This window comes from Gobius niger (genome assembly GCF_951799975.1).
Source record: "Gobius niger genome assembly, chromosome: 9".
In the NCBI taxonomy this organism is placed as follows: domain Eukaryota; kingdom Metazoa; phylum Chordata; class Actinopteri; order Gobiiformes; family Gobiidae; genus Gobius; species Gobius niger.
In genome coordinates, this window is record NC_136860.1 from 22,953,503 (window position 1) to 22,979,969 (window position 26,467).

Genomic DNA, 26,467 nt, shown 5'->3' on the forward strand with positions numbered 1-26,467 from the left:
CATATTCCACAGATAGAACTGGGACTCGCTCATGGCCCATTGGTACAGTATGGTTGCATGCCAACGGATCTGACAATCTAGCCCTTCATAAGTCACATCATATGTCTAATAACTACATATACTATGCTTAAATACAGTTGTTTCGTGAGTATCTGTAATACGCACTTAAAAGACTGAGCTGTGCTGTTTATAAATGATGCCGTGATCACTGCAAACATGAATGTTCCCAATAACGTCTTATACCTGTGCAGCTGCAGAGGAGCTATAAACCGAGTAACCTTTCCTTATCATGTGCATTACATGGTGTTTAGTGTCTCCATAACAAGCCAGCTACTTCTTCACGTACCTGCCCTTTATTAGCTGCATAGGCCATTGCCGTGCTTATCGACAGCGAAGGTGCTTAAGATCGACAGGATAAAGACGATAACCATCTCAATGTCATTACTGTGCGGTCATCAACGCTTATGCCAGATAAAGTTATCAATGGGATTCCAAACAGATAATATGATGAACAAAGGATTTCTTCACCTATATTATAATATTACATTATCAGCAGATGTAATAGCGTGATGTCCACAAACACACCCAGTTCATTACCGTTCATGTGAATCACCAAGACGTTTATAGTATGTGTAAACACATGCATGTATTTAAGACAGGAAATAATCTGCATGGCCAACTACATATTATCCTTGTGCTAGAGTAAAATGTTTCTAGAGTCTAAAAAGCAGAAGAAAAAAAAAATAGACAGCTGCATGCAGTCTGCATCTTATTTATTAAATAGGAAATGTGGTTGTGGTGAACTTGTTGCTGTTACCGTGACAGTGAACTGCACTTTACTGGCTTAAAGTTGAGAGAAATCAGGTACAGCATCTTTAAGATGAGTCAAGTCTTTTAGGAAACTGACTGTGAGAGATTTTTTGGAACTTTTTACTATTCTATTTATTTGTTTATTTGGTCGGGACAGTGCATGTTAATGAAGGACTCATGCATGTAAACACGCCACGCATGATTGTAGCCTTGGGCTCATTTGCATCCAATGTCCCAGACAAATGCAAAATGAACATGCACGAGCTCTAACCCCTGCGCTACCATGCTGCAACTTTGATGAGAATAGATCGAACACTCTGAAAGGTGTGTATGCAGCCTTTAGAATAATAAGTTATTTCACCAATGAAACCTTGAAACTAGCTGACTTGTCCAATCCATTCTCCATTTTAGGTCCATGGCTGCTAATTCAGACCCATAATGGAGTTAGAAAATTAGAAGCAGTTTTGGTCCTGTAATAGTGCACTGGTTGCACTGGTTAGTAATAGCAGTTGTCATTCAGTCACAAAGGGGATTCTTGATGAATAACACATGTATGTCAGTGGGGGTATGCTGCAGTACCAGCACTGAACCCAGAGTACCAAAACAATGGATAGCTAACCCTCTGTGGGGGTGCAGTCCTTGCTACTAAGTCTAAAAATTGACTCAGAAATAACGAGCACAATGGTATACGTTAGTAAGCTCCTATTTCTATTATTCATATATACTGTAACTATTTCAAATGTGTAAATTAATTAAAGTTCAGCTGTACTTTGTGAACATACAAAAGTCTATACAGTCTACACACTGTAGCTTTTTGCAGGACACACTTTGCAACTTCAGTAATGAAATGATAAGTCCAGTGAGATATTCTGAATACAGATTAGCATCACTTCATGACATCAGTTGGTCAAGTGTTTTGGGGGTTATCATGTATCAGTGAAACAAATCACAACTTGTATATTTTATGTGAGGAAAACTTTGACATGTCCGTCCTTTGATCCATTTTGACGAACAGTTATGGCACTGATGTTTTAAAGAAAAACGCCGTGAAAAACGTGCGGGAGATTGCGCTGGCAGGAGGAGGAGGAGAGGTGGGTGACCTGGGTGAGGTGATGGTGAGATGTCGGAGCAGAGGTCCTGATAGGGATCGTCTGCAGGGCGCAGTGCCACGGCAGGTCACAGCGCGTCTGAGATACCGATTCCTTCTAGGATTATTTGAAAGATGTCACAATAGAAAGACCAGGGCCACACTTGTCATGACACTGCACCACTGTAGTCAAGAATGCACTCACTGTCGACATCTGCTGCCATTGAAGTCCTTTTTATGTCACTTTGAATCCAGCCGTTCTTTACTATAGCTATAACATTGTTAGCGGTTACATTTATTTGCTAAGCCTCCCTCTTTTCTCAGCCAGATGCACATTGTGAATTATAGCTACCAGTGTTGCGCCTTTGAAGCTGTTTTCTTTTTTAAAGCCGCTTTTAATAAACTTCGCCACTTGCATTTTTGATTCTTCGCCTCCCACATTTTTAACCGCGCCAAATGCTAATGTTTTTAATTTATTATATGTTTTGAAATTTTGCCCGGGCTCCTAATGCTTTTCAGATTGGCTGTTTTGTTTTTGAGCCGCTTGTGGTGGATGGCGGATTTCAGCTGTGCAATTGTGTAAGAATTGAAATAGAAGCATATGAGAGAATTACAATTACAAGACAGCAGGTTCAACAACGCTATGGAGAAGAATGGATTTCTAAAAGTTAAAACACCTACTATTGCCTAACTATCTATCTAACTATCTATTCTTTTATTGGCAAGGTGATGCATTCGCTTTAATAATGAAGAGCAGAGCCACATTGAAAAAAGGCCATTTTGGGAGGGCATTTTCATACATAAAGGTTTGGCTTCCGTATAGTCTTCATTTACAGACAATAGACTCACTGACAATTTGATCAGGTGGATTTCGGGCCAATGTCACTCAGCTTTGAGACCTTCTGTGTTGTTCCACTCATAAATCTTGATTTCCATACTCTAATAGAAAGAGCTCTTCCCCTCTGCCATCATTTCACACAGGCTGGCGAGCAGTGTCCGGGGGCTCGTATGTAAATAAAAGAGCTCCATTTGGCTGTGCGAGCGGCTCTGTGATGCTTTGGCGTTGTTCCACCTTGGGTCCCTGGCGCTGGGTCTGATGGCATTAGCTGATATTAGACTTTTGGCCAGAGCTTGGAATCAGGGGACAAGTAACCCATGAAGCACATGGTCTCAGAGGTCGTTGCGAAAAAATATATAGAAATGTTGCCCCTTATGTTACGTCCACCATGTCAAGTTCATAGTCATACCATTTTCATATAATCTACAAGTTCTCAGAAACGCCAAAGAATGTACAACTTCAACATCAAATTCCAAATCACTAACACAAACGAGGGGTCTTATTGTGGAGATATGGATACTTCATACAAATGTACTAATAATCTGAGCTAAACCATCTCATCATTTAAACAGTTCATTGTTCATTCAACCACAGCATCACAAGTTGGTCCCAAACATGGATCATCAACTGATTATGCAAATCCGTGCACACTGAGAGGTCAAGCTGTTGTAGTGACCTCAAAAGCTAAAAAACAATATGCACAATTTTCCACTCCCTAAGCTTTGTTTGTACAGGTTACACATTTCAATAGTCTTTTCAGTCTGAACCAAATGCAGTAAACAAGGCAACAGATATAGCTATTTTAGTCTGAGAGCATCTAGTCTATGAAAGTGACAGTGAATTATCTCTATTGGGGGCGTGTAAGTCTTATGAAAGTGCAGTGCAACAGTGCGGTTTTCTTTATGTGTTTTTAATATTTCACGGACCACATGGAGGTCTGTGGCACAGTCATAGATCACTTGTTGGGCTTAGCTGCCGGGCCGAGTGATTCCATGGGATTTGTAATCAATGACAATCGTGTCATCTGTGTTAACTAACCCTCTTGTCTGATATATTATACCCAGCGATGATAACTTGTTTTGCTTCAGGCTCGTTCTCGCTGGCTGGGGCTCCTCTGGAGGTGTGGAGGAGGAGCATGGAGCAGGGAGGGGAGAGTCCCGTGGCTCAGGACAGTCCCGAGCGCAGGGGCAGCAGTCCGGACCTCAACGACCTGCCTCCGCCAGGGAAGAAGGGCCGACTGGAGCTGAACGGCAGTCCCACTGGGCACAGGATCATAAGGCACAATGGAGCTGCTTATAGACCACTGGGAGGTGAGACATTGTGCACTGAACTTTAGAGGTCAAAGCAAATAGTGAATCTGCGAGAAAGTTATATGTTAAAGAAATCTATATAAACTCAATGACTGGGTGTATCCCCAATTTGAGCAGAAACAAACAAACTACAAAAATAGATTTGTATTCTGTATCATGAACATATCCTTCAACTGCTTAGAGATGGTGGAGACGCAATTAATCAATAAGTCTGAGGGGACCTGTATAATACAGGCGGCTTACCAAATAAAGCAGATTGCACCATATAAACATGATTTATATGCGTAGCTCTGTGGATCGATCCTGCTGTTTAAAAGTTGTGACTTGTTTCAGGGGGTAGGACAGAACGTGGGTAATATTTGAATAGCAGCTCCCCATTGTTTGGCTGTCACAAATAAAACAAGATAAAGGCCTAGAACTGACTATCTGAAAGGTACAACAACATCTTTTCTTTTGAGCAGATGAGTTTCTGTCCCAAAAATAGCATTAACATTCAAAATGAAGTTTTCTAAAGTTTTCCTTTTTTAATGTTTTCTCCTTCTCGGATCATTTGCCTTGATCTGAGCTCGGGACAAGCAGGAATACAGTGGTTTAGGTCACAAATCTGTGCCAAATCCGGGGAGATGACTTGCTAAAGAGACCTTTTACAGGGAATAGCACAGGAAAAAAATACTCCAAAAAAGCAGGAATGTCTAAAACAGAAATGTCTGCTACACTTCAATCACAATACACCGGATATGTTAAAAAAAAAGGCATTTCAGATCAGCTCATGTATGTACAGCGAGGTCAAAATATTGACCTACAGTAGCGTAAAGAGAGAAAGAACTGTCATCGCAGCATCTTATCTAGAGTCAAACGCAAACACCATGCACTGTGCTGTATGTCTGAGTGGGGGTCAACAGTCTAACAAGTGAACACAGGCTCTGAAGAGGGGAGTGCTCGTCTGAGGAGCTGACAGTTATATTTCCCTGTTGGGGGAAACTCACTTACTTGAATTGGCGCGGCGCTGCAGTGTGTAATTCACTCCATGAGAGCGGGAGGCCTGGGAACACAGTGATTAATGAGAGGAAATAGAAATATAGGAATTGACTGATTAAAACAACAGGCGGCAGCAGGGTCTGGGGCTGCACCTCCATATTGTGTATGAGACAACATATGTGTGTGTGTGTGTGTGTGTGTATGCCTGTTATTATTATTAGAGCTGGGACACTGCCCAATGCCTCCAGTCCATCATCGGGTCTAAAAGGTTGGATTAATTGGCAGATGACAGGTGGCACAGGACCAAAAGCATGTCATGTGAAAGAGAAAGATGAGGAGGCTGCTAATCTACTGACAAGATTGGATATTATTTCAAAAGAGTTGCAGTAATATCGGACAAGCAATTGAGATTTTTGAGTTATTTCTAAAACAGGTGCCTGGACTTCACTTTTCTCCCAATGTCATCACAACAATTTCACTGTGTCTGTATACGAATAGGTAAATGCATGACCACTGATGACCTCTTTGTCCTGTGCAGGGTTAATGATCCCAGTGTTCTGCGTGGTGGAGCAGTGTGATGGCGGGATGCAGACAGACGGCGGTGAGGGCAGAGAGGAGCATGCGGAGTTTGTGCTGGTCAGAAAAGACATCCTGTTCTCTCAGCTGGTGGAGACAGCGCTTCTGGCCCTCGGCTACTCACACAGCTCTGCAGCACAGGCTCACGGTCAGTCTCACGGTAGAGGTTTATGCAACATGTACCTGCTGTGCACCTGTTGTTTAGACCAGTGGTGGTTTAAGACAATATATTTGCTCTTAGGATGGCAATATCTTGTTCATCTATATATTTATCGATAGTAGAAGAGATTATTCGGTTGCTATGCTATGCTTTTAATGTGTATTTATTTAATTAACCCAATCCAATTCTGTACATTTTATTATTGGAAACTGTTACTTCAAGGGGAAAGCAAAAGGAAGACGTGTCGATATAAATTCTTGCTAAAACATCTGCACACAACACTGCACTAATGGACGCTGTGTGTGAAGGGACTGTCCCACTAATAACTGGTTCTAGCCCAAATGCATGTGAGGTTGTCTATTTAGAGCAGCCACTGTACTGACACAGGGGTAATAAGCACAGGAATGTTTCAAAAACACAACTAAGACACAGACAGCGCCTGTAAAAATCATTAAAGACACAACAAAGAGTGGCACAGGAATGTCTCCACAGACCAAAATACATTGTGCATTCAGTGTGTTTATGAAGTGGAGAAATACTCTGTCATTTATAGTTGCACACATGTTTGTCATCTGCAGGACAGTGTTGTGTGTTCAGTCTTAACTCGGGTTTGTAGAAAATCCCACAGGGACAGAGGTGCATGTCGATAAAATGGTAACAGTTACAGTGAACAGAAATGCCATTGTAGGAGATCCCATCTGTTTGGGATCTCACTCGTCATGCGCAGCATGTCTGACGTCAGCCCTATGCTACTATGTAGAAACATTTGAATGCAATTTGGGCCTGTTTAAATGTAGCATCTTTACCATCCTTGACCAACAGTCTCTTATCAGTTCTGTGTCAAATAGTCTTTTTCTTTAATGGAAAGTGTAGTGTTCAGTGCAGGTTGAGTCTATAACAAAAAACTTTCAACTTGGCCTTAGATAAATTTGCAAAGCTATAAAGTTGCAAAATGGGATGAATCCACATCAGTGGAATGATGATACTCACAAGGTCACGGGTTCAATTTCCAGTCAATGTGGGGGGGGCCTTTGTGTGTGGACTTTGGATGTTCTAGAAACTGAAAGTAAGGGTCCGCACAGCAGTGAAAGCTCCCAATTCTTTAATTTTTTCTTACACCATAGGCCTCATGCCCAAGGCCTGAAACATACTATGGTGTAAGAAAAAATTGGGAGCTTTCACTGCTGTGTGGACCCTTACTTTCAATTTCTGTAACCTTATTTTAGATCCAGCACGCAGGTTTTACTGCCTCCGGATTTGGGCGCCTATTTCTTTTTAGACTTTGGACTCCGGGTGGGTTTCCTCCAGGTGTTTCAGTTTGCCCTGTCAACCCAAAACATGCATAACAGACTAATCCTCCAGCTAGTTAGTCCCTGACCAAGATCCTGTCTGAATATTTGGTGATGAGTGACTGGGGGACACACTGTTCCTTACAAGAACAATAAATGACCCCATGTACCTTTAGTGCCAGCTCTAACCAGATACTGTACATGTCGAGGGTTGTAGTTTGAGCACATAAATGATCAGTATGAGTCCAGTGAAACCGTGTGGACGAACACAGAAGAGCAGCACCACTGCATGACATCAGGTGGGGGTCAAGCATTTACGCTCTTGATTTGGAGATAGCTCAAACAGGATGAAAAAAGGACAAACAATTAGCATGTTTAGCAAAGGAGAACTACATTATGAAACAGTTAAGACTACAAAGGTTCAGTATAGTATAGTGTAAGGGCCCGTGACGTACAAAAAATTATTGTTTTCATAATTGTCACCAATGTCAGTTGAATATGGAACTATCCCTCTTTCTGCGTCCCAAATATTTTATATTTTAGAACTTTTCCTCATAAAAGTGCCATTTCACTGGTGCGTTATACTTACCAGGGGCATTATCCCATCAAAAGTAATAATCTGAAACCTTAACCTGGTTGCTGATACAGTAAGAACTCAAAACGAATGACGAGCATTCATGAGAATTCCCAAACTGAGTGGCATCGACAGCTCGTTTGACTTTGGTTTTGAATGTATGTGGAAAACAGCCAGCCACATGTGTCATCTGTCCACATCAATGCATTTCTCTGCACAAACACCACACGAGGGGCTTCAAACAAAGGCTGGACTTAACGGGGACAGCACAGTCAACACAAACAATACTCACAGAGGGAAAAAAAAAAAAAAAGCAACAACTTCAGATTCCCAAGCCCAGCAATGCGGAGATGACCAAAAAATACAATAGCAAAGTCCGTATCCACGCTACAACAGCACAAGCCATGCATTATCATAGACCAAACACACACCTCCCTCCTGCCTTTCTCAAATGAATACTTTTTGTTTTTAGCGTTTATGTTAAATGAATAATTTCTGGCTTAAATTATACATTTTTTCCCCCTGTGGTCCGCAACCAAAATTACACAGAGTCTTGGCTATTTTCTGCCTGTTTGAATTGTGTCCTGCATTCTTGTGTCCCAGCGGTGTATTTAAAGAACCGCTGCCTTTCTGTAATTAGCTCGGGGCAGTAATTAAATTGAAGATATTGTTTATTTCAATTATAAGGGTCGGAAGCTTTTATAGAAGAGATGGGAGAAGACCTGTAATTTGGGGCTTTTCGACGCCGAACCGTTAACAGTCAGTCATTGTTATTGTGCCACGTCTAAAAAAACGGCCACAAAGGGTCAGCGCTGTGTGGACATCTGATTTTGGACGCGTTGTAAATTGTAGCCTTCACAACAGCAAACGGTTGTTTTGCAATAGAGCATGCAAAGTGTATGAGTCTATACAGCGTGCCTCAATAAAACTATTTAAAAAAAATACATCGATGAACAACATTGAACGCGGGCCTTGAATGGAATTGGAAACACTATACATTCACTATATTGTGGACCATAAAAAGATTTTCCACACGGCTGTGTTTACCTGGGATCAGTTCTGTAAATGTCAAGCTACATTGTGTTTACTTTGCAAACAGGAGAATCTGATTGTGATTCTGAGTGTGAAAAAAAAAGATTATTAATGTTGGAAGTTTACTGACGGAAGGCAAGACTAAATTACACAATTTTAGTCATTTGCTATGCAGTGACATCACCTGCATACCCTGAGTAAACATATTGATCACAGAATCTTTAGTGGGAGAAAGAAGCTTGATTGATTTAGAAACCACTTTTCTTTTGCTGACATAATATAACAGGGGTCTCCAACAGGCGGTCCGCGGGCCGGATTATTCAACCCGGCCCCTGACTTGTAGTGCACAAATTCCTGAGCATGTCACACACAAAAAAAAGTCTGAGTTGTGAATGTTCAAGGAAATAATCAGTGTGCTCATTCCTGCCACTAGGGGGCAACTTAGATAAAAAAAAAAAGGAAAGAATTCCACACATGTCCAGCAGAGGGCACAGACATAATAAGAGATCAGGATAAAAACAACAAATTATAGACACGTGGGAAATGGTCAGTCTGCCCCAGGGTAGCTGTGGCTACAATAGTAGCTTACCACCACCAAGCGCTGAGTGAATGAATAATGACAACAGTGGAGCAGAGACTTGTGACACAGGCTTCTTAAGTGCAATAGTCCTGTCAGGCTCATTATTATTCGCTTATTGAAACAAGTTTCCTCTATAGTATTTTCCCAATTAAAACATGTTTTACTTGAGTTTTGTTTATGGACCCCGGCAATACACTCCCAATATATTTTGGCCCCAGGGAAATTTACTTTAATATAACATACCGATAATATCTGGTTCATTTTCACAATGAAGAAAGACAATTAGCTGAAATGAGATGAAAATGTAAAATTCTCCCATAGCTAATTAATGGAATTTTCTGAAGTATGCAGTAATTTTTGAGTTATCTGGCAAACAAAGAAAACCATGGAAATATAAAAACAGCAGACGCAATGGAGTTGAAATACCTAAATGAAAATGTCTCACACAACTCTGTGTAGTTGTCGACTTTGAAAACCTGGGTAACTGTGATGTAAAATTCCTGGCGATTGAGAGCTTACAAGAACATAGTAGGTTCAAAGATACCAAATGTGATCAGAAACTTAAACGCTGTAAATGGAGGTTAAAAAAGGGTCAAAGCACAGCACGGCCAGAATAAAACAAATTATGTGATACAAGCTAGAAAGCTGACTTATCAAATATTTATTCATGGTCAATAAGGCGTAAAAAAGTGTTTAAATAAATATGAGACAGGCTCAACTTTGAGCAAATTATTTAAGAGACATGCTTTGGATACTGGCTCTTTCTAGCAGTGATATTTTTTATTCTGTCATTGGATCATGTTGAGTTGGAGGCTTGTGGTTGAATACTGGGGGGCTGTGGGGGGCCGCGGGGTTTCCCTCGCTGTCTCCAACCTGGAACTGGTTTGGAAGACGCCCCAGACTGCTGTGACCATTAGGACTTATCCCGGCATGGGACAATGGTGTTACAGTGCAGTGTGTATAGGCGAAGCGTGTGTCTAAAAGTCTTTTGTGTGGATGGGCAAACTCAGACATGAGCCAAGCCACCAGCCGGCCACATCAAGGCATGTCTCTGGGAGGTGGAATTTTAATGTGGAAATGGGAACAATGATTTGGACTTTAAACTGTGGACACGAAGCAGAGCCAGTGAGGAGCGCACCAAAAATGATGGATCAATTATTAATGCATTTGCCATCGTACTGAGAGCATGCGAGTCGCCACACGAACACGTCCACCGTCTGCCGTCCGCCGCTGTGTACTGTCATGGCGGGGCGTGTGTGGCTTGTTTGTCTGCTTATTCACGCGTTCATTTCCACCCAACGGGCCATTAGAGGAGTTGTTGTTGGCGTGTTTTCAGATGCATGCAGGCTTCACACTGATAGCCACTAGAGAGGATTCTGGTCTTTGTCTGTGTATGGAGAGAGACGTAAGATGAGAAGCAGACAAAGCCAAAAGACGTGGTGGAGGAAGGCACTTTTTTCCATCATAAAGGAAACTGAGTATTTTATATTGAGTCTTTAAGTTCTTTTATGACAGCTATCATTCATATTATGGACAAAGTACTTTGACAGTATGGATTTTGCACATGTCCATTCACTGATGTCATACTAACTTTACTTAAAACAGCTCAAATTATTATACAATTTAATGTGTTAAATATAGGCTACAGTTTTAGCCTGCAAATTACATATTCTTCAGTCAAGGGTCTGGGGCCTCAGAGGCATTACATGGGCTGTCTACATATTAAGCAAAAAAGAAGAAATAAACTTTGCATAATTCATTGAATGTATAACTTTCAGTCAGTATTTAGCAAATATGTAAATCAACTTCTACTTTTCTGAATATCTAAATTCATGAGTTTGAATGGAGTGAATTCTTAAAGGGATATTTCAGGATTTTTGACATATGGCCTCTTTCCTATTATCCAGAGTGTTGTTGATTTCTGGATTTTTTAATTTATTTTTTGATTTCATGCAGTCCTTATTTTTGAAGAGTGTATTGGTGTTAGGCTAGTGCTAGGCTAGTGCTAGGCTAGCGCATGTCTATGGTAACTAGTAGCCTGCATTAAAAACAGTCTGACCCAAGCACAGTGCACCTGAGGAAAATCACTTATACCACCGGACTTCCGATATAAATGTCTGTGTTGACTGAATAATTTTTGAAATATAAGCATTTTGCATTTAAAAGAACTTATATTTGAGCAGCATCAGCTTCCTGGTTGTTAGCTACGGGGCGGCGGAGTGATCTGCTAGGTTACCGGATCTGCAGTAGTTCGTACCTGCGGCCGGCATTACTATACGTAGAATTCACAAAGGAGCTTTCTACAAATCAGATATGGGTTTGGAGAATGACACGATGATTTTGGGCCCCAGGGAAATTTACTTTAATATAACACACCGATTATATCTGGTTCAGTTTCACAATGAAGAAAGACAATTAGCTGAAATGAGATGAAAATGTAAAATTCTCCCATAGCTAATTAATGGAATTTTCTGAAAAAAATCTGAAATTTTTTCTAGGTGTTAATGCAGGCTGCTAGTTACCATAGACATGCACTAGCCTAGCACCAATAAACTCTTCAAATATAAGGACTGCATGAATTTAAAAAATGAAATAGAAAATCTCAAGAAATCAACAACACTCTGGATAACTAGGAAATGAGCCATATGTCAAAAATCCTGAAATATCCCTTTAATGTTGGACAAACCCCATGACATGTTATCGCATATATTTGTGCTTTTCATCCTTTAATTTCACCATAAATAAAAGTTGGTTGGTGTCCAATCAGACCCTTCTCTGGACACACCCCGGCCTGAAACCATCTTTATGTGGGCTACTTAACATAGACAACGGAGTAGTAAATATGTTACTAATACTGGTGACTTTCTTTCACATGCAAAGATAGCAGCACTAACTCATTTCATTAGTTTCGTTCAGCACGTTTATCTGTGTGCAAATTTGGAGCACTAAATCACGCTATAAAGGTGCAGCGGCTTAAGGACGTCCCAGCTCTGGCTCAGTGCACTTAATGGTGTTCTCTTTGTCTGAGCAGATAATGAGGAACACAGCCTGGTCCGTCTGAATCAGAGATATAGCTGTCCCATTAACCCAGTGGAGGAATGGCAAAAAGACTTAAGAGCTGCAGAAAGAAATCACGGGAGGGGTGAAACAGGGGGACGAAAAAAGACAGTTGAGGAAGGCTTCGGGACGCGTCTGGATCTCGTTTGGAGGATAGTAATGCGATTAGCTTTGTTTAGTTTTCACAGTTCCCGCCAGCCCCCAAGAAAACCTGTACGGATGTGTGTTCCGATGCCCTTGTTGGGGGTTTTATTCTTAGACAGAGCAGGGGGGAAACATGCTAAATCTGTTGTCTAGCAGTGTGTTTGGGCTAACAAATATTTGGCTCACTTTGTTCTCTTACGCAGGTATCATCAAAGTTGGAAGGTGGAACCCTCTGCCCATCCACTTCCTGACGGACGCCCCGGAGGCAACCGTGGCTGATATGTTGATGGAGGTCTACCACATGGTGACACTGCGCATTCAGCTGCAGAGGTCAGCAATGCTTTTACATCATTTTCAACACTTGATATCAAAAGAGCAGGGTCTGGGTCTCAGCCTATGACTTTTGCAAATCACACCAAGTCGAAGCAGGGATTTGTCTATTATCCGTGCGTGTCGGGGTGGGCATGTGTGCCAAAAGGTCTCAGTCCCAAACTATGACTGAAGCCAGTTGATGGGCAGATAAAAACTGATAAACTCCAGATGAGAGCATCGCTGTTGTTATTGTGTTGGAAAATACCATCAGGTTTGTGTACGTGTGTGGGCATGTTTGCAAAGCAGCAGTGGACTTATGCCAGTTTCAAAAATGTTTATATGGAGTTGAAATAGAAGTTTATGACAAATGGTTAAGAACAAGGGGTGGCATTCATTATTGACAAGACTCATTATAAAGAAAAAATCTTTAAAATTGGAGTAGTAAGTTTTACTCCTCTCTACTCCTTTTCTAATTATAATTTTAATGTTGTCAGTTTTATTGCAGTACTTCAGTCAATCAATGTTAGACAAGGGGAGTTTCAGGAGAATATTTGAAGGCACGTTTTATATGAAGCACAATTAACTGTTTTTAATTTTCTATGCAGTTTTGCAAAGCTGGAGGACCTGCCGTGTGAGCAGTGGAACCATGCGACCGTCAGGAACGCCCTGAAGGAGCTTTTGAAGGAAATGAACCAAAGCAGTTTGGCCAAAGCCTGTCCTCTGTCACAGGTACCAGCCATGTCCTCCTTTAGCTTTTACATTTAAGTCGAGCTTGTCCCATAATCTACATAGCATCTACAGCAGGTATCAGTGCTACATGCATCTTATCAATAAGTCAAACTATCCAGCTAAGTGGGGAACTTGTGTATTCCAGATGCGTGTTAAGCCACATCCTGGGCCCATAACAACTTGTATGTGAGATTTATGCCTGTGTTTAAATGGAGCACTAGTGGGGTGTTGATCGCGGAATCAATTGCTAGCATATGCGCGTGTGGCTGGAGATTCCCTCTCTGCAGCTTGCCATGGGTGGCTTCCAGTCATGATTAATGTTTGTCTATCGCTATTGTGAGTGTGTGTGGCCGTCTATTTATTGCGCTATATGGACGCAAATGTATTTACATAATAACATGCCCCATGGGAACAAAATGCAGTTCTCTTTAACCAAAATTAGTACATCTGAAGGCAAAGGAGTTGAAATTTAGAAGGTTTGTGGTCAATCCATATATATGTATTTATGCCTTATTTATGTTTTGTTCTCTTCTTTCGTCAGAGTATGATTTCCTCCATAGTCAACAGTTCCTACTACGCCAATGTCTCTATTGCCAAGTGTCAAGAGTTTGGTCGTTGGTACAAGAAGTATAAAAAAATTAAAGGTAAGCTTTCTTACATAGTACATATATTGTGACCAAAAAGGAAAGTCCATCTATAAAGAAAACAGTTATGTATTTTTGTCTAGAGCAGTGGATTATTCTTGTTTTTGTTTTACGCAGTGGATTATCTGGAGAAAATGTGGTCTGGACGTGAGCCTACTGAAATCAAAAGTGAGTAAATTGTTAATTAAAGAACTCTTTGTGAGGCCCTTGTCTGACTGTCCTTTACCTCCTCTGCAGTTGAAAGAGACAGTGTAGCAGACTTCTGTGTTATGGGACAGCGCCCTCCTCCACACTTGACTGGCCTGGCTCAGCTAGGACACCTGGGAGCAGGAAGTCCTCTGCTCAAAGGTGGATCAGAGGTGCAGAGCCCCACTCATTCTCAGCCTCCTGCCCCTCCTCCACAGCAGCCCTCACCCCACGGGCCTCTGCACCACAGTGGGCCTCTGCGCTCGGGACAGGTTCCTCCGCCCCCACATCCGCCTGGAGCCCTGCAGCCTCTGCTGAGTCCAGGTGGGCTCCTGTCCCCCCAACTTTCCCCTCAGCTGGTCCGGCAGCAGCTCGCCATGGCACATCTTATCAACCAGCAGCTGGCCGTGAGCCGCCTGCTCGCCCATCAGCACCCACAGACCATCAACCAACAGTTCCTCAACCACCCACCCATTCCCCGCGGCTCCTCCAAAACAGCAGGTGACCACTTAGGGAGCAACCCCTCCGCCTCAGAGGTGTCCTCCGATATCTATCAGCACGTCCGGGACGAGCTGAAGAGGGCCAGTGTGTCCCAGGCTGTGTTCGCTCGGGTGGCTTTCAACCGGACACAGGTAAATCACTATTTCACTACAATAAAAGTGTAATTCAGATCATATCTGCAATTCAAGACAAATAATGACCACCATCTTCCAACTGTACAGTCCAGTTGACATGTTCATTTCCTACTTACTCCCCAGGCAATGTTTACATAATTGAAAATGATGTGAGCTTATAAAAGAGTTTAGGTAATAAATGATTGCGCTCCATTTTATCACAATAGATTATTATCTTAAATTGTGTAATAACACTCAATAATCATTAATAATTATTATTTTTTATTTCCAAAAATCTCAAGGATGTCAAACTCTAAAAATCACAGTTGTGAATGCTGTTTGATGAGTGGATGAACTATTACATCATGCTAATTGCTAATTGGACACAGACCTCCTTGTGAGATGAGTGGAAGCGTAGCAGGACACTGAGTTGGATCATTTAGTCTTGTTTCCCGCCCTCACAGCAGCACAAACACCTGATGTTCTCACGCTGTGATAAACTGGTTACTTCATGCCCTATTAGATCAATGTAATGATAGGAGGCTGATAACCTACAGGTGCTGCTGGTGCGTCACTGTACAAGTGTCTAATTCAGCACCTGTATATTAGTGAACCCTGGTGCATATTAGTGCATCAGTACATGTGATCCTGTGGTGTGTGCTGTCCAGGGCCTGTTATCAGAAATCCTCAGAAAAGAAGAGGACCCTCGCACAGCCTCACAGTCTCTGCTGGTCAATCTCAAAGCCATGCAGAATTTCCTGAACCTGCCTGAGGGCGAGCGAGACCGCATCTACCAGGAGGAGAGAGAGAGGACAATGAATCCCTCAGTGGGACTGCCTGCCTCCAATTCTAACTCAACTGGACCAAGAATGTCTCAGGTAGCGCCTACTTAACAATACTGCACAATGTATCTGACAACTCCAAAATGGATACTTTAGACTTAAGCCACATGATACTCAAATAGAATTAGATTTTTCAGCCTCGTTGTGTTTTTACTTTGAGTTATGATTGCAAATATTTAACAAAGCTCCCTATGGTTCTGGTGTGCATAGAAAGTCTGGGAGAGGAGCATGGATGAGCAGATAAACCCGGATACCTGGGCCTCCATTTGGAAGAACAAGACTAAGATATCCAACTCGGTTCGTAATCTTCCATCTGTAACTCGCCATCAGTCAGACCACAGCATGCCATCTTAAACAAATTCCATTTCTAATGGAAGAACAACTTGAAAGTTATCAGAGTCATATTGTAAACACTAAGACATTATGGAGTATTTGGGAGCTCTTATGTACACATAACAATTTAGCATTGTCAGTGATAAGCAGTGCTCTGTGTTGTCAGGGCAATGCCCATTCAAGGCCAGAGCTGAAATTGTGAGCTATTCTTATTATGTCTATGAAAAATTATCTCAGCATCGTTTACTGAGGGAATGTAAGCTCGCTGGCCTGTACTTGTCTTGTGGACAACATCAAACATTGTGTATACAAGCATTCAGAAGGCCAATACATGTTCATTCAAACAGAAACAACAAAGAAGACAAAGGAAAAGGACCTAATGACTTTGATGTAAACTAAACTGTTGTGGAGACGTGCGGTGCAGATGTAGACACTCATACGAGGAACATTCAGGTCTGTTTGGTCTGATTATGAACAGATAAGATCACCTCATGTATGTAAACACAAGATGCACTTCTGATGAGGAAACTCTGTAAAATATACTCCAGCCTTTAATGATCACTTTACTGAAGTACTGAGCTCCCTTCTCCGTTTGTTACACCTTATCTCATGTACACATCTAAAAATTGTAACATCTGTAACATTTTTCGTTTGTTGCTCTATTGTCTGCAGCCAAAGCAGTCTGGTCCCGGCGCAGACCTCCCCATAAAACTGGAGTCCTTGGTCAACATTACGTCAGGCATCTATGAGGAGATTCAGCAGGAGATGAAGAGGGCCAAAGTATCACAAGCTCTGTTCGCAAAAGTGGCAGCCAACAAGAGTCAGGTATGAAATATCATTAAAAGGATTGCGGCGTGCACTCTCGCTGGTTTAAAACAACCCCGCTGCAATCACAACTCAATCCTTACCTGTACTGCATCTCAGTACACCGTCTGTGGGCATACAATACCTCAGCAAAAAGCTCAGAACCTCATGGAGGCACTTACACTAAGTGTAAGTTGATTTGACTTACAATTGTCATTAAAAATATTAAATATTTTATTTGAACATTTTACTTCATGTATGGGATATGGCACACACAATGTTTCAGAAATATGTTTTAAACATTTCTACATACTATCTAACTCAGTCAGGGGCTAATACAAGGATGTGTAAAAACTCTCAGTTATGAGTTGGATTCCTTGTCATTACAACACAGAGATTGGGATTTATACCTAGAAGGACAAAAGGTTTGAAACCGTCAACACCACATTTTAACATATAGAATGACTGGGATACAGTATTCTAGACTTGTAGCCCAATTCTGGTTTTCTGAGAAGAGAAACAATTCCTTAAAATACTATACTGATCCAAATAAGATGTACACTAGGTTTGCAACATACAATGGATGAAAAAATATCTTAATAGCGGTGTGCTGTGGCTTAAACTCTTTGGAAACTGTCTGTGTATATCAAGATGTGAACATGAAGAACTTTCTCAAGCACATGCCAGTCACACCCTTCACTAAACCTTTCCATCAATCTCCGTGCATCTGTCAGAGCACATTGTAAAACTGGAAACACATTGTCAAATGAGTCCAGCTGCTGATGAGGAGTAAATGAGACACAGGGCCTGGGCATGTGGAGGTGCACCGAGGCTGCGATTGCAGATTTGTAAAAGCACTTTGGTAATTACAAAGTTTAGTTACCATCAAAGTGGCAGGCAGGTGGCACATGTATACATAAATCAGTTTTGTTTAGTTTTCGTTTGTTTGCTTTTTCATTTTGCAACTTTTTTTTTCTTTTTTCTTTTTTTAAAGACAACTAAATGTCTACCTCGATTTAGTCCTGACTTCAGCGTCTTTGTCCAATATTCATAAATCTAAATCTTTCTCCTGGTCTCCTATTTGGGGACCTTCTTATTTACAACATCCCTGCTGAATATGTCCATACCACTGATGTCTGCAAACCCACAAAAATCAAGAACAGATGGGTATTAAGAAAATATTTGCTAGTGTCCAACATGTTACGTTCTTCTTCTTCCACATCGCATGTAGCGCGGGCACATTAGCGGCTCAAAGCGTGACAAAGGGGTTTCTATACATGCTTGTGGGTGCGTGGTTAGCGCTGTCCCTTAGGTTTTGGTAGGTCTGGGGTCACGGCTCAGTGCACCCATCTGCTGCAGCTGGCCACAAAGACAGAGGGAGAGAGAGAGAGAAAAGAGGGAGAGATGATCAGGCTATTAGCAGTGCACGCTGCCCGAGGTGGCTGGGTGAACACAACAGCTGGTGTCACAAACCAGCCAGTCTAGCAGATATAATTCAATCTTCTCAAGCGCCTGTCCTCGCCTCTCAGTCATCCCAGCACATTTGAAATATTTCTGTACTTTTAAACATGCATTTGATCAGCTTATACACGCATAATATCAAAAGGAGATTAAAGTTGTAATGCCATAATGTAAGATTTTTTGTTCATTATTTGTTGCCCTCTTAACCCAGTTCGAATTCACCCAAATCTAAAAGCTTCTTAAAAAAAGTGTCAAGAACGAGACATGAATGATGATGAAAACCTTGCAAAAAAAGCATCAAAAACACAACAAAACAGGTGACAAAAAATGATGAAAAAATTGTGAAACGGTGATGAAAAAAAGGGACAAAAAAGTGATAAAGAAGCAACAAAAAATGATGAAAAAAAAATGAAATGGTGATGAAAAAGCGACAAAAAAAGCAGCAAAACAGGTGACAAAACAGCAACCAGAAATACAACGAAAAAGGAAAAATCTCAGTTTTGTAGGTCTTAGCTTTCAAATGAGGCGTTAAAAGCAAAGACCTACAAAACTGAGATTTTGGTCTATAGTCTGTAAGCTCCGGTCGAGAAGCTTTTAAATTTGGGTAAAGTTGACCTGGAGGAAATGTGCTCGGGTAAAGGTGGGAGTTAAGAGGTTAATCACTAGATCCAACACACTATTACATCAGTAGAGCTTGTAACAAATAGGACAACATATCATCTTCCTCCACTATGAAGAAGAATTATCCTCAGTATTTCCTTTCCAACTCCTCTGTGGTGCAGGGCTGGCTGTGTGAGCTGCTGAGGTGGAAGGAGAACCCCAGCCCCGAGAACAGGACCCTGTGGGAGAACCTGTGCACCATTCGCAGGTTTCTGACTCTGCCCCAGCCCGACCGGGACATGGCCTACGAGGAGGAGTCCCGGCACCAGCACTCCGAGAGGCTACACACGGTACTGCACCTGCCTCAAGACCCGCAGGTGAGATCGATTACCTTCACCACACCCACCTAAGCTTATCACACACAGTCATACTTTGTGAGGACCACTGTTTGATATGACTTGAGAATGTGAAAGTGAATGATTGTCTTTTCACTATCCAAAGTTCACCGCATTTAAAACCCATAGCTGTTGGGCCTGTCCCGGCAATGAGAAAAGTTGAGGACAAATCAAAAATCAAGTCCCGTACAACTATAAACAGTATCAGTCTAAAACCAGGGCTCTGCTAACTTTACACAATTACAGTTGGAGAATGATAGCCAGTCCACCACCGCACAAACCACACCTGTAAATATTAATTTCTCATAGCATTTCTCCTCCTCATGAGTTGTGTTTGATCTCAGTGTGTGTGCCCGAGTGTTTGTGTGTCTGTGCGTGCCCCGGTGGAGCGCAGAGTAAACACTGCAGCTGGGTGGTGTGGCACTGGAGGAAATGCCCCATTAGTTTTTGAGGAGGATTTGAAGCAGAGATGGGGGGCTCTAAGGCACTGCTCCGGGGCAGGAACAAACCTCCAATGGACACTTTCTTTTCAGTTGTACTGAACTTGAATAAGGGTCAATCTATCCGTATGAATCAATCCACCTAAGACACAAGTGAGGGGGGGGGGTTGTCATATCCCAGTGCAGTCATCATATCAGACCTGCAGTGGATCTAAAGACAGGGCAATTCATTTGTAATGAATGTGATAGACAAAACATGATGTAGAAAAGTTATTCAAGTGAGAAAATAACCTAGTACTTCTTCAAAAAAAACATATAATAAGGTTAGAAAGGCTGCTTCTTTTTAGTCGTCTCAGTCGAAGCGCTGACATTAAGTGATTTAATATCCTCACCGCAAACAGTCATAGTATACTGCGAAAACATTTGGTAAGGTTTTTTTTAAAGAGGCTTTTCAGAAGTACAATCATAACAACTGTTGTAAAAATACAACTGTTTTCATTGGTCACGGATGAGGAAGAAAGTCTGTTTTTATTAGTACAGAAAGAAGAAACAAAGACAGTAGCAAAAGGGAGGTCAAACCACGCAATGAATCCTTACACAGTGATTTCAGTCCCAGGTCGCTCGATGGAGGCCTTCCCAGCAGCCCACCCTGGTCCTATTATATCCCACATACAGAACATACCACAAACTATAAATCAAAACCAGCCAGCAACTTCCCGTTAAGCATCTCCGAACTTGTTTTCTCACTGGCTCCGCCCACTCTCTGCCTCCTCTTTCTTGTATTAAAAGCCAGTGATGGGAAGTCGCAGAGGAAGCTGTGGTGGCACCGTTAACACATTCCTGCTCTCACACTCCTCGACAAAAGTGACTAAAAATAAAGCTAGCTCTCGTGGCAGCCATCTTGGATCCAACCCACACTCGGAGGCGAACTGCACCAGTGACTTATTAATAGGGAAATGAGGTGCGCGTACAAGTATATAAACATAAATATGTGCCGTTTGAGACGCCCCATCCCACGATCCCAACCTCAGGCTCCAGCCGTCCTGCCACCATAGACCACACATGTGTCCCATCTGCCATACATGCATTTACACTCACCCAATCTAGCACTGATAGCCGGTAACATGAGCACTTTATTGTATATATGTGGACAATGGCAGAGTCTTCCTCAAGATGCCAACAAATGAATGCCTATAGGATTGATGACCACATCATATCGTCTAAAAACTCTAAACTAAACTAAAAATCACAGCTTTGAACACTGTCATATTGCAAAACAGACAGACGGGAATCAAAATAATAGTTAGGGGGGGGTGTTTGGGGAACAGAGACTTATGAGAAAAACAAACAACCAAGGCACTCCTCTCACATCATAATTCTCTTTTTACATTTTCTAAAAAGCCTTTATTCTGCTGGGCTAATTGATACTAAAATCTTTTAAAACATATTGCTGGTCGTCTCTTGCTGACAAAGGCTTGTTAGAGCCGATACACGTAGAAGAAACCAGGGTATCGCTTTAGATTAAAGTGTGCTCATTAAGTATTAATACGCATTTTAGTGTTAGGGTAAGGGCTAAGGTTAGAGTTAGGTTTAGGGTTGGCTATGAATAAGCATATTATTAATGGCCTATTAGTCTGCAAACAGATAAAAGTATAATAAGCAGTGTGTTAATACGCATATTATTAATGCTTAGTAATACCTTATTAATACTTAATGAGCAGACCTTAATATAAAGCATTACCGAAACCACCAATGTGTTTTAAAAGATTTTATTGTTTATCAGCCAAGCACAATTAACGCGTTTCAGAGAATGTAAATTATGACATGGGAGGAGTGCCTTGTTTTTTTCCTCTTTAAAAAAATGGTTATTTGGTCAGGACAGTGCATGTTAATGAACATATGTACATGGATACATGCATGTAAACACGCCAGATTGTAGTTTTAGGCTAATTTTCATCCATCGTCCCACACTTGCGCTCTCAAACACACTCTCACTCCTCCTGGCCTATTGTACATGTTTTGAGTGGTAGGGAAACAGTAGTGCCCAGAGGAAACCTACGCAGACACGGGAGGACATGCAAACTCCACACAGAAAGGCCCAGAACAGGTGGGAATCGAACCTTACCCCTGAACCACCGTACCGCCACTAGGACAGTACTTTCCTCGCTTAAAACCCTTAATGTCTCCATTCCCTATATCAAAAATCATTAAAAAACAACTGCTGTATATACTCTGAAGGGTCTATATGTTGCATGTCAGTCAACTCCATTGCTTTTCTTTCATGCTGATCCTATCCCGTGCCTCACTGTATCTGGCTTTAATTCAACTCCTCTAGCACTTACAAGACTGATTTGGCAAAGCCTGTGTTTATGAATAATTACTTCATCATTTTATTTTAATCACACGTTTTGTTATGCGTAAACTAGTCAGTGTTAAACTATAGAGATGCCCCCAAGAGGACGAGTACCAGATCTAGAGCTCCTGTAGACGGAGCAGCATGTTCGCTTGACATGCCATACATTTGTATAACTTTAAAACGTATTGAGTTGTTGTAAATGAATGCCACAAATAGATGTTTATTGAATTTCAAAGCATGTGATGATTGCACTAAGTTTAATTCATGGCCACTCATAATTGTGTGGTGAAGTAACAGATTCCCCGGAAAAAGGAGTAATGCCTAGAATGACATCCATCTGCCCAATACTCATCGATCCTCATCATTTGCAGCCAACGTAATCAGCCCTCTCCAAAATCTCCCATTAGTAAGCTATTATGTGCTTACCAATAAGGCCCCATAAAGTATTTTGGCACACTGTGGACTGTGATTTTGACCACAGATTAATAAATCTATGTGAAACTATTCTCTCAGGCCTGGCTGTGCTGTGACTCTCTCTGTGTGCGTCCTGGTGGCCTGTTTTATCGTCACTGGGTGGAGTGTGGGCTCTCTGGAAAACCACAATTAACTTAATTGTTTAATTGCAGATAAATGGACTGAATACCACACACAGTTTGGATGAAAAAGAGCACAGAGACACGAGCAGATGTCAATACACACTTATGAGCACAGGCAGACAGGGGGCTGACCTCAATAACGTGCTGCACAATATCTCATCTCCAAGATAGCATTGAAGATGTTAGTGTTTGTTATGTGCAAAACTACAATATTGCGTATATTGTCGATGGCTTTAAAACTCTTGGTGGAAAGCAAAGAGGAAACGGAAAAGAAAAAGCTGTCTCTGGACATTGAAAACGTAATATCACCTGATGACATCACCAGGTGCAGGCAAACATTCTGCACTCTTTAGAAGGAGACAGGCTGAAAATAGAGCCACTGGGTATGTTTTTGATCAGGACATAACATTAAAGCATGTTTGGCATATTATAAGTCCTTTAACTAAATGTACCCAGTAACATCACTTGTAATTAAGCACAGCCTACTTATTCCACCTCCGCAGCAGCGCATATATAATACAAACAAGCACACTCAAATTAACAGAAAAGGTGAAGTCATGCACAAAACTGAGAAGTGATTTTCTGACTTCATTACATATTTATCTGTGTGTTAATGGCGTCCCCAGTGGTCACAGCCTCGATGCTCCAGCCCCCGACAAAAACACACTGAACTGAGTTATTACGGCCCGAGAGGATCGCAGCTCATTAAGGAGGAGATGAATACTTTATGATGTATAATTCTTTCATAATTCTGTGGCGTAATTTGCCTTGATTTGAGAGAAAAAAAATCGTTCTTTATCTGGGATGTAATGAGAAGTAGGAACACCAGAAATGAGTAGTTGAACAAACTGTACAATGACGTTTTATACTCTGGAGGCTGATTACTTATAATCTGCTTCGACTCAATTTTATTATATCCAAAATTATTTGTCATGTTTCATTTCTTTCAGAGAAAAAAACACATTTGTTGGGAAAGTGTTTGGAATAATTCACAAAACAGTCAGTCCGAAGACCTGCTCTTTGGCTGTGATTCAGTCTGGATCTGGACTGAAGAGAGAGAAATTGTTTTGTTTGTTTGTATTTGCTTGCATTAAATATGACATCATATAGAAAAAGCAGTGCCATTGATGGTAACTCGGACTGCAACACAATTGTTTTAGTAGTTGACTATACAATTACGTTTTCATTGAGTGAACTATGGTTAAACAATATTCCTTTAAACACTCTCTTCAGCCCCTTTCACTCTGAACTGTCCCGTGCAATAAAGCCAAACATGCCAAAAGCCTTAAAAAAGAAAGAAAGAAAATTATAAGATTAGTGTATATATAATAGGTTGTCTCAGGACATCTTCACAGAGTATAGTATAATATTAAAAAAATTAGATTTTGATGATGATCAAATACTTTCCCTGTCTTTGTGATATAATCTGTGTTTTGGGGTCTCTCTGTAGAACAGAAAGGATTATTGATTATGATATTAGTTATGTTATCATCTGTCGATTAGTTAATTGTTGCAACTTTGGAAATATTTGTTGCCATATTAGTTTATAGCCTATAGTTAAGTAGCACCTTTTATTCACCAATAAAGGTAAGAAGTCTGAAATAATAAACAGAAAATCATGAAACATTTTCTTCATAATATCGATCACTGATCATTTACATGAGCTTAATATTAATACCTACATGCATATTTTGAGTACATTCCTCCCTCGCACAAGTGTGCAGTTTAGGGAGAATGTAAAAATAGAAGAGTGTATGTCTAGCACAGAAAGAGTAAAGTGTGCTGAGAAGGGGATTGTGGGTGGTGGAGGTGGAGGGGTGAATCCTGGCATTCAGTGGTTTAGGGCTGATTTGGACGTGGTGGAGTCATGTTGACTTGGCAGAGGCCCACTTCATTAGTGTCCTGATGCATTAGACCTGAGTGAAGGAGGGAGGGCAAGGAAAGATGGCGGATAGAGCGAAGAAAACAAGAAGAAGAAAAAAGGAAAAATGATATTTAGAGAAAAAGTAGTTCTCTGACATCATCATTAGGCCATGACACAGAGCAGGCCAGTGCATGTTGCTATGTGCCAATTGATCCAAGAGTCCTTCCCGTCAGCCCGAATCAGTCCAGAAATGACGGGGGTCTGTGAGTGAGCGATCCAAGTTTCACAACCCGTTCCTATTTACCACCAATTTAGCTATTAAGTGCCTGGCTGTACGTTTGTATGGGGATGCTTGTGGCTGTGTGGTCCTCATTAGCTCGGGGACAGATTAGGGATTTGCAAAAGTGTTTGCTTGTGGATTACTGGCTGTCTTGGTATTACCCCATAATATTCATAACAATCATTTGCATAAATGACAAAATGAGGGATGGAAAAAATAACTAGAAAGTCAAAGCTAAAAACACACTGGATTCCTGTAAATTGTCCGTCCCCCAGTAAAACATAAAGCCCTCGTGAATAAAATTGGAACAATTTCATGGTCTGGCTTGCCCTCAATATTATTTAAGTAATACCCTGTTATTATTGAATTGAGGGGGAGAAAAACGAATGACTATTATCTTTATGTGGGACCTTTAATTTTAATGCACCACAGATTTATAGCTGGGCATTCCAGTGGGGGCCCCTCCCTGCTGTTAAAGCGGAGGGCGGGACACGACCACAGCGCTCTCACAACAGCCACTAGACCTCCCGACAAACAAGCCCCATGTTCTCCTCCAACACCAGCCCGAATCATGTATTGTCACATATCAAGCAGCAAGCATTTCATATGCTCCAGTGCTCCAGTGCTCCCTGTGCGTTCTACACAACAATGTTCAATGAAAACCCGTGCATACGTCATGTTTAGTCGAAAGTGCTATACAATTTAAATGTAAGTGTAAGATGTGATTTGATAAAAGTGGGACAGATAAGAAGTCACAATGTGCATTTTTCTAGTTGTCACCACCTCATTCTTATACTGTATGTACACAACAAACTTGTTTTAATCAAAATAAAACATGGAGAATACTATTTAAATATGATTCAATATTAATACTCTAATACTAATAATAATACATTCACCCTCTATGCTGAATTCTGTTTAAATTAATCTACCATTTCACAAAACAATATTGAACAACTGACAAAAAGGATATTGCGATGTGTTATGATTTAAGGCTATTACTCTCCCATTAACACCAGAATGTTATTATATCACCTATATATGTTATATGACGAGGATGCACTGCTGGTGCAACCAAAAAAGATAATTTTGTCCAATAAATTAAGCCCAATACGTTTTGTGGTTGCACCCAAAGTTGTCTCATTCTGGAGCCCTGACTCACCAAAGCATTAATCTTTTTTTCTTTTTTTTGTTTCTCAATTAAAATTGTGATATTCTTTAGCTACTTCAATAATTGATGTGCTGATGTCAATAAAAAAAAAAGATCTTTTATCTAATCTAACAGAAAAGCATAAAAACCTTACAATCTCTGAAACGATCTTCAGTTTAACTGGCAATAAATTCCTGTGTCCTCAGCCCCCCTCTACACTTGGACCTATTAGTTTTGTATAGGTTAAACAGTAATGGGGTGTCAAAGGCCCGTAAATGAGACACTTCCGAGCAGACAGGTGGTTGGCGTTTTACTAGAGCTAATCTTATACACATTAGGTCAAAGGTAGACAGAACATAGCAACCTTGGATCTGCTTAATAGGCTGTGACGGTGTGTGTGCCGGGACCAGTGTTCAGCCTGTTGCC

At 41.2% G+C, this 26,467-nt stretch overlaps 2 protein-coding genes across 2 annotated transcripts in view; one reads left to right on the forward strand and one right to left on the reverse strand.

The window, feature by feature from the left end:
* plcl1 (phospholipase C like 1) overlaps nucleotides 1–26,467 on the reverse strand; it is a 258,431-nt gene that overhangs the window by 113,602 nt on the left and 118,362 nt on the right. The window lies entirely within an intron of this gene.
* satb2 (SATB homeobox 2) overlaps nucleotides 1–26,467 on the forward strand; it is a 32,448-nt gene that overhangs the window by 4,457 nt on the left and 1,524 nt on the right. Inside the window, exons 2-12 of the mRNA XM_079563564.1 lie at nucleotides 3,824–4,045; nucleotides 5,562–5,747; nucleotides 12,639–12,765; nucleotides 13,353–13,476; nucleotides 14,018–14,120; nucleotides 14,238–14,288; nucleotides 14,358–14,938; nucleotides 15,589–15,798; nucleotides 15,973–16,059; nucleotides 16,768–16,920; nucleotides 19,143–19,337. Coding sequence (XP_079419690.1) covers nucleotides 3,871–4,045; nucleotides 5,562–5,747; nucleotides 12,639–12,765; nucleotides 13,353–13,476; nucleotides 14,018–14,120; nucleotides 14,238–14,288; nucleotides 14,358–14,938; nucleotides 15,589–15,798; nucleotides 15,973–16,059; nucleotides 16,768–16,920; nucleotides 19,143–19,337 — 1,992 coding nt within the window. The 5' untranslated portion in view covers nucleotides 3,824–3,870. The remainder of the gene's footprint in view (nucleotides 1–3,823; nucleotides 4,046–5,561; nucleotides 5,748–12,638; nucleotides 12,766–13,352; nucleotides 13,477–14,017; nucleotides 14,121–14,237; nucleotides 14,289–14,357; nucleotides 14,939–15,588; nucleotides 15,799–15,972; nucleotides 16,060–16,767; nucleotides 16,921–19,142; nucleotides 19,338–26,467) is intronic.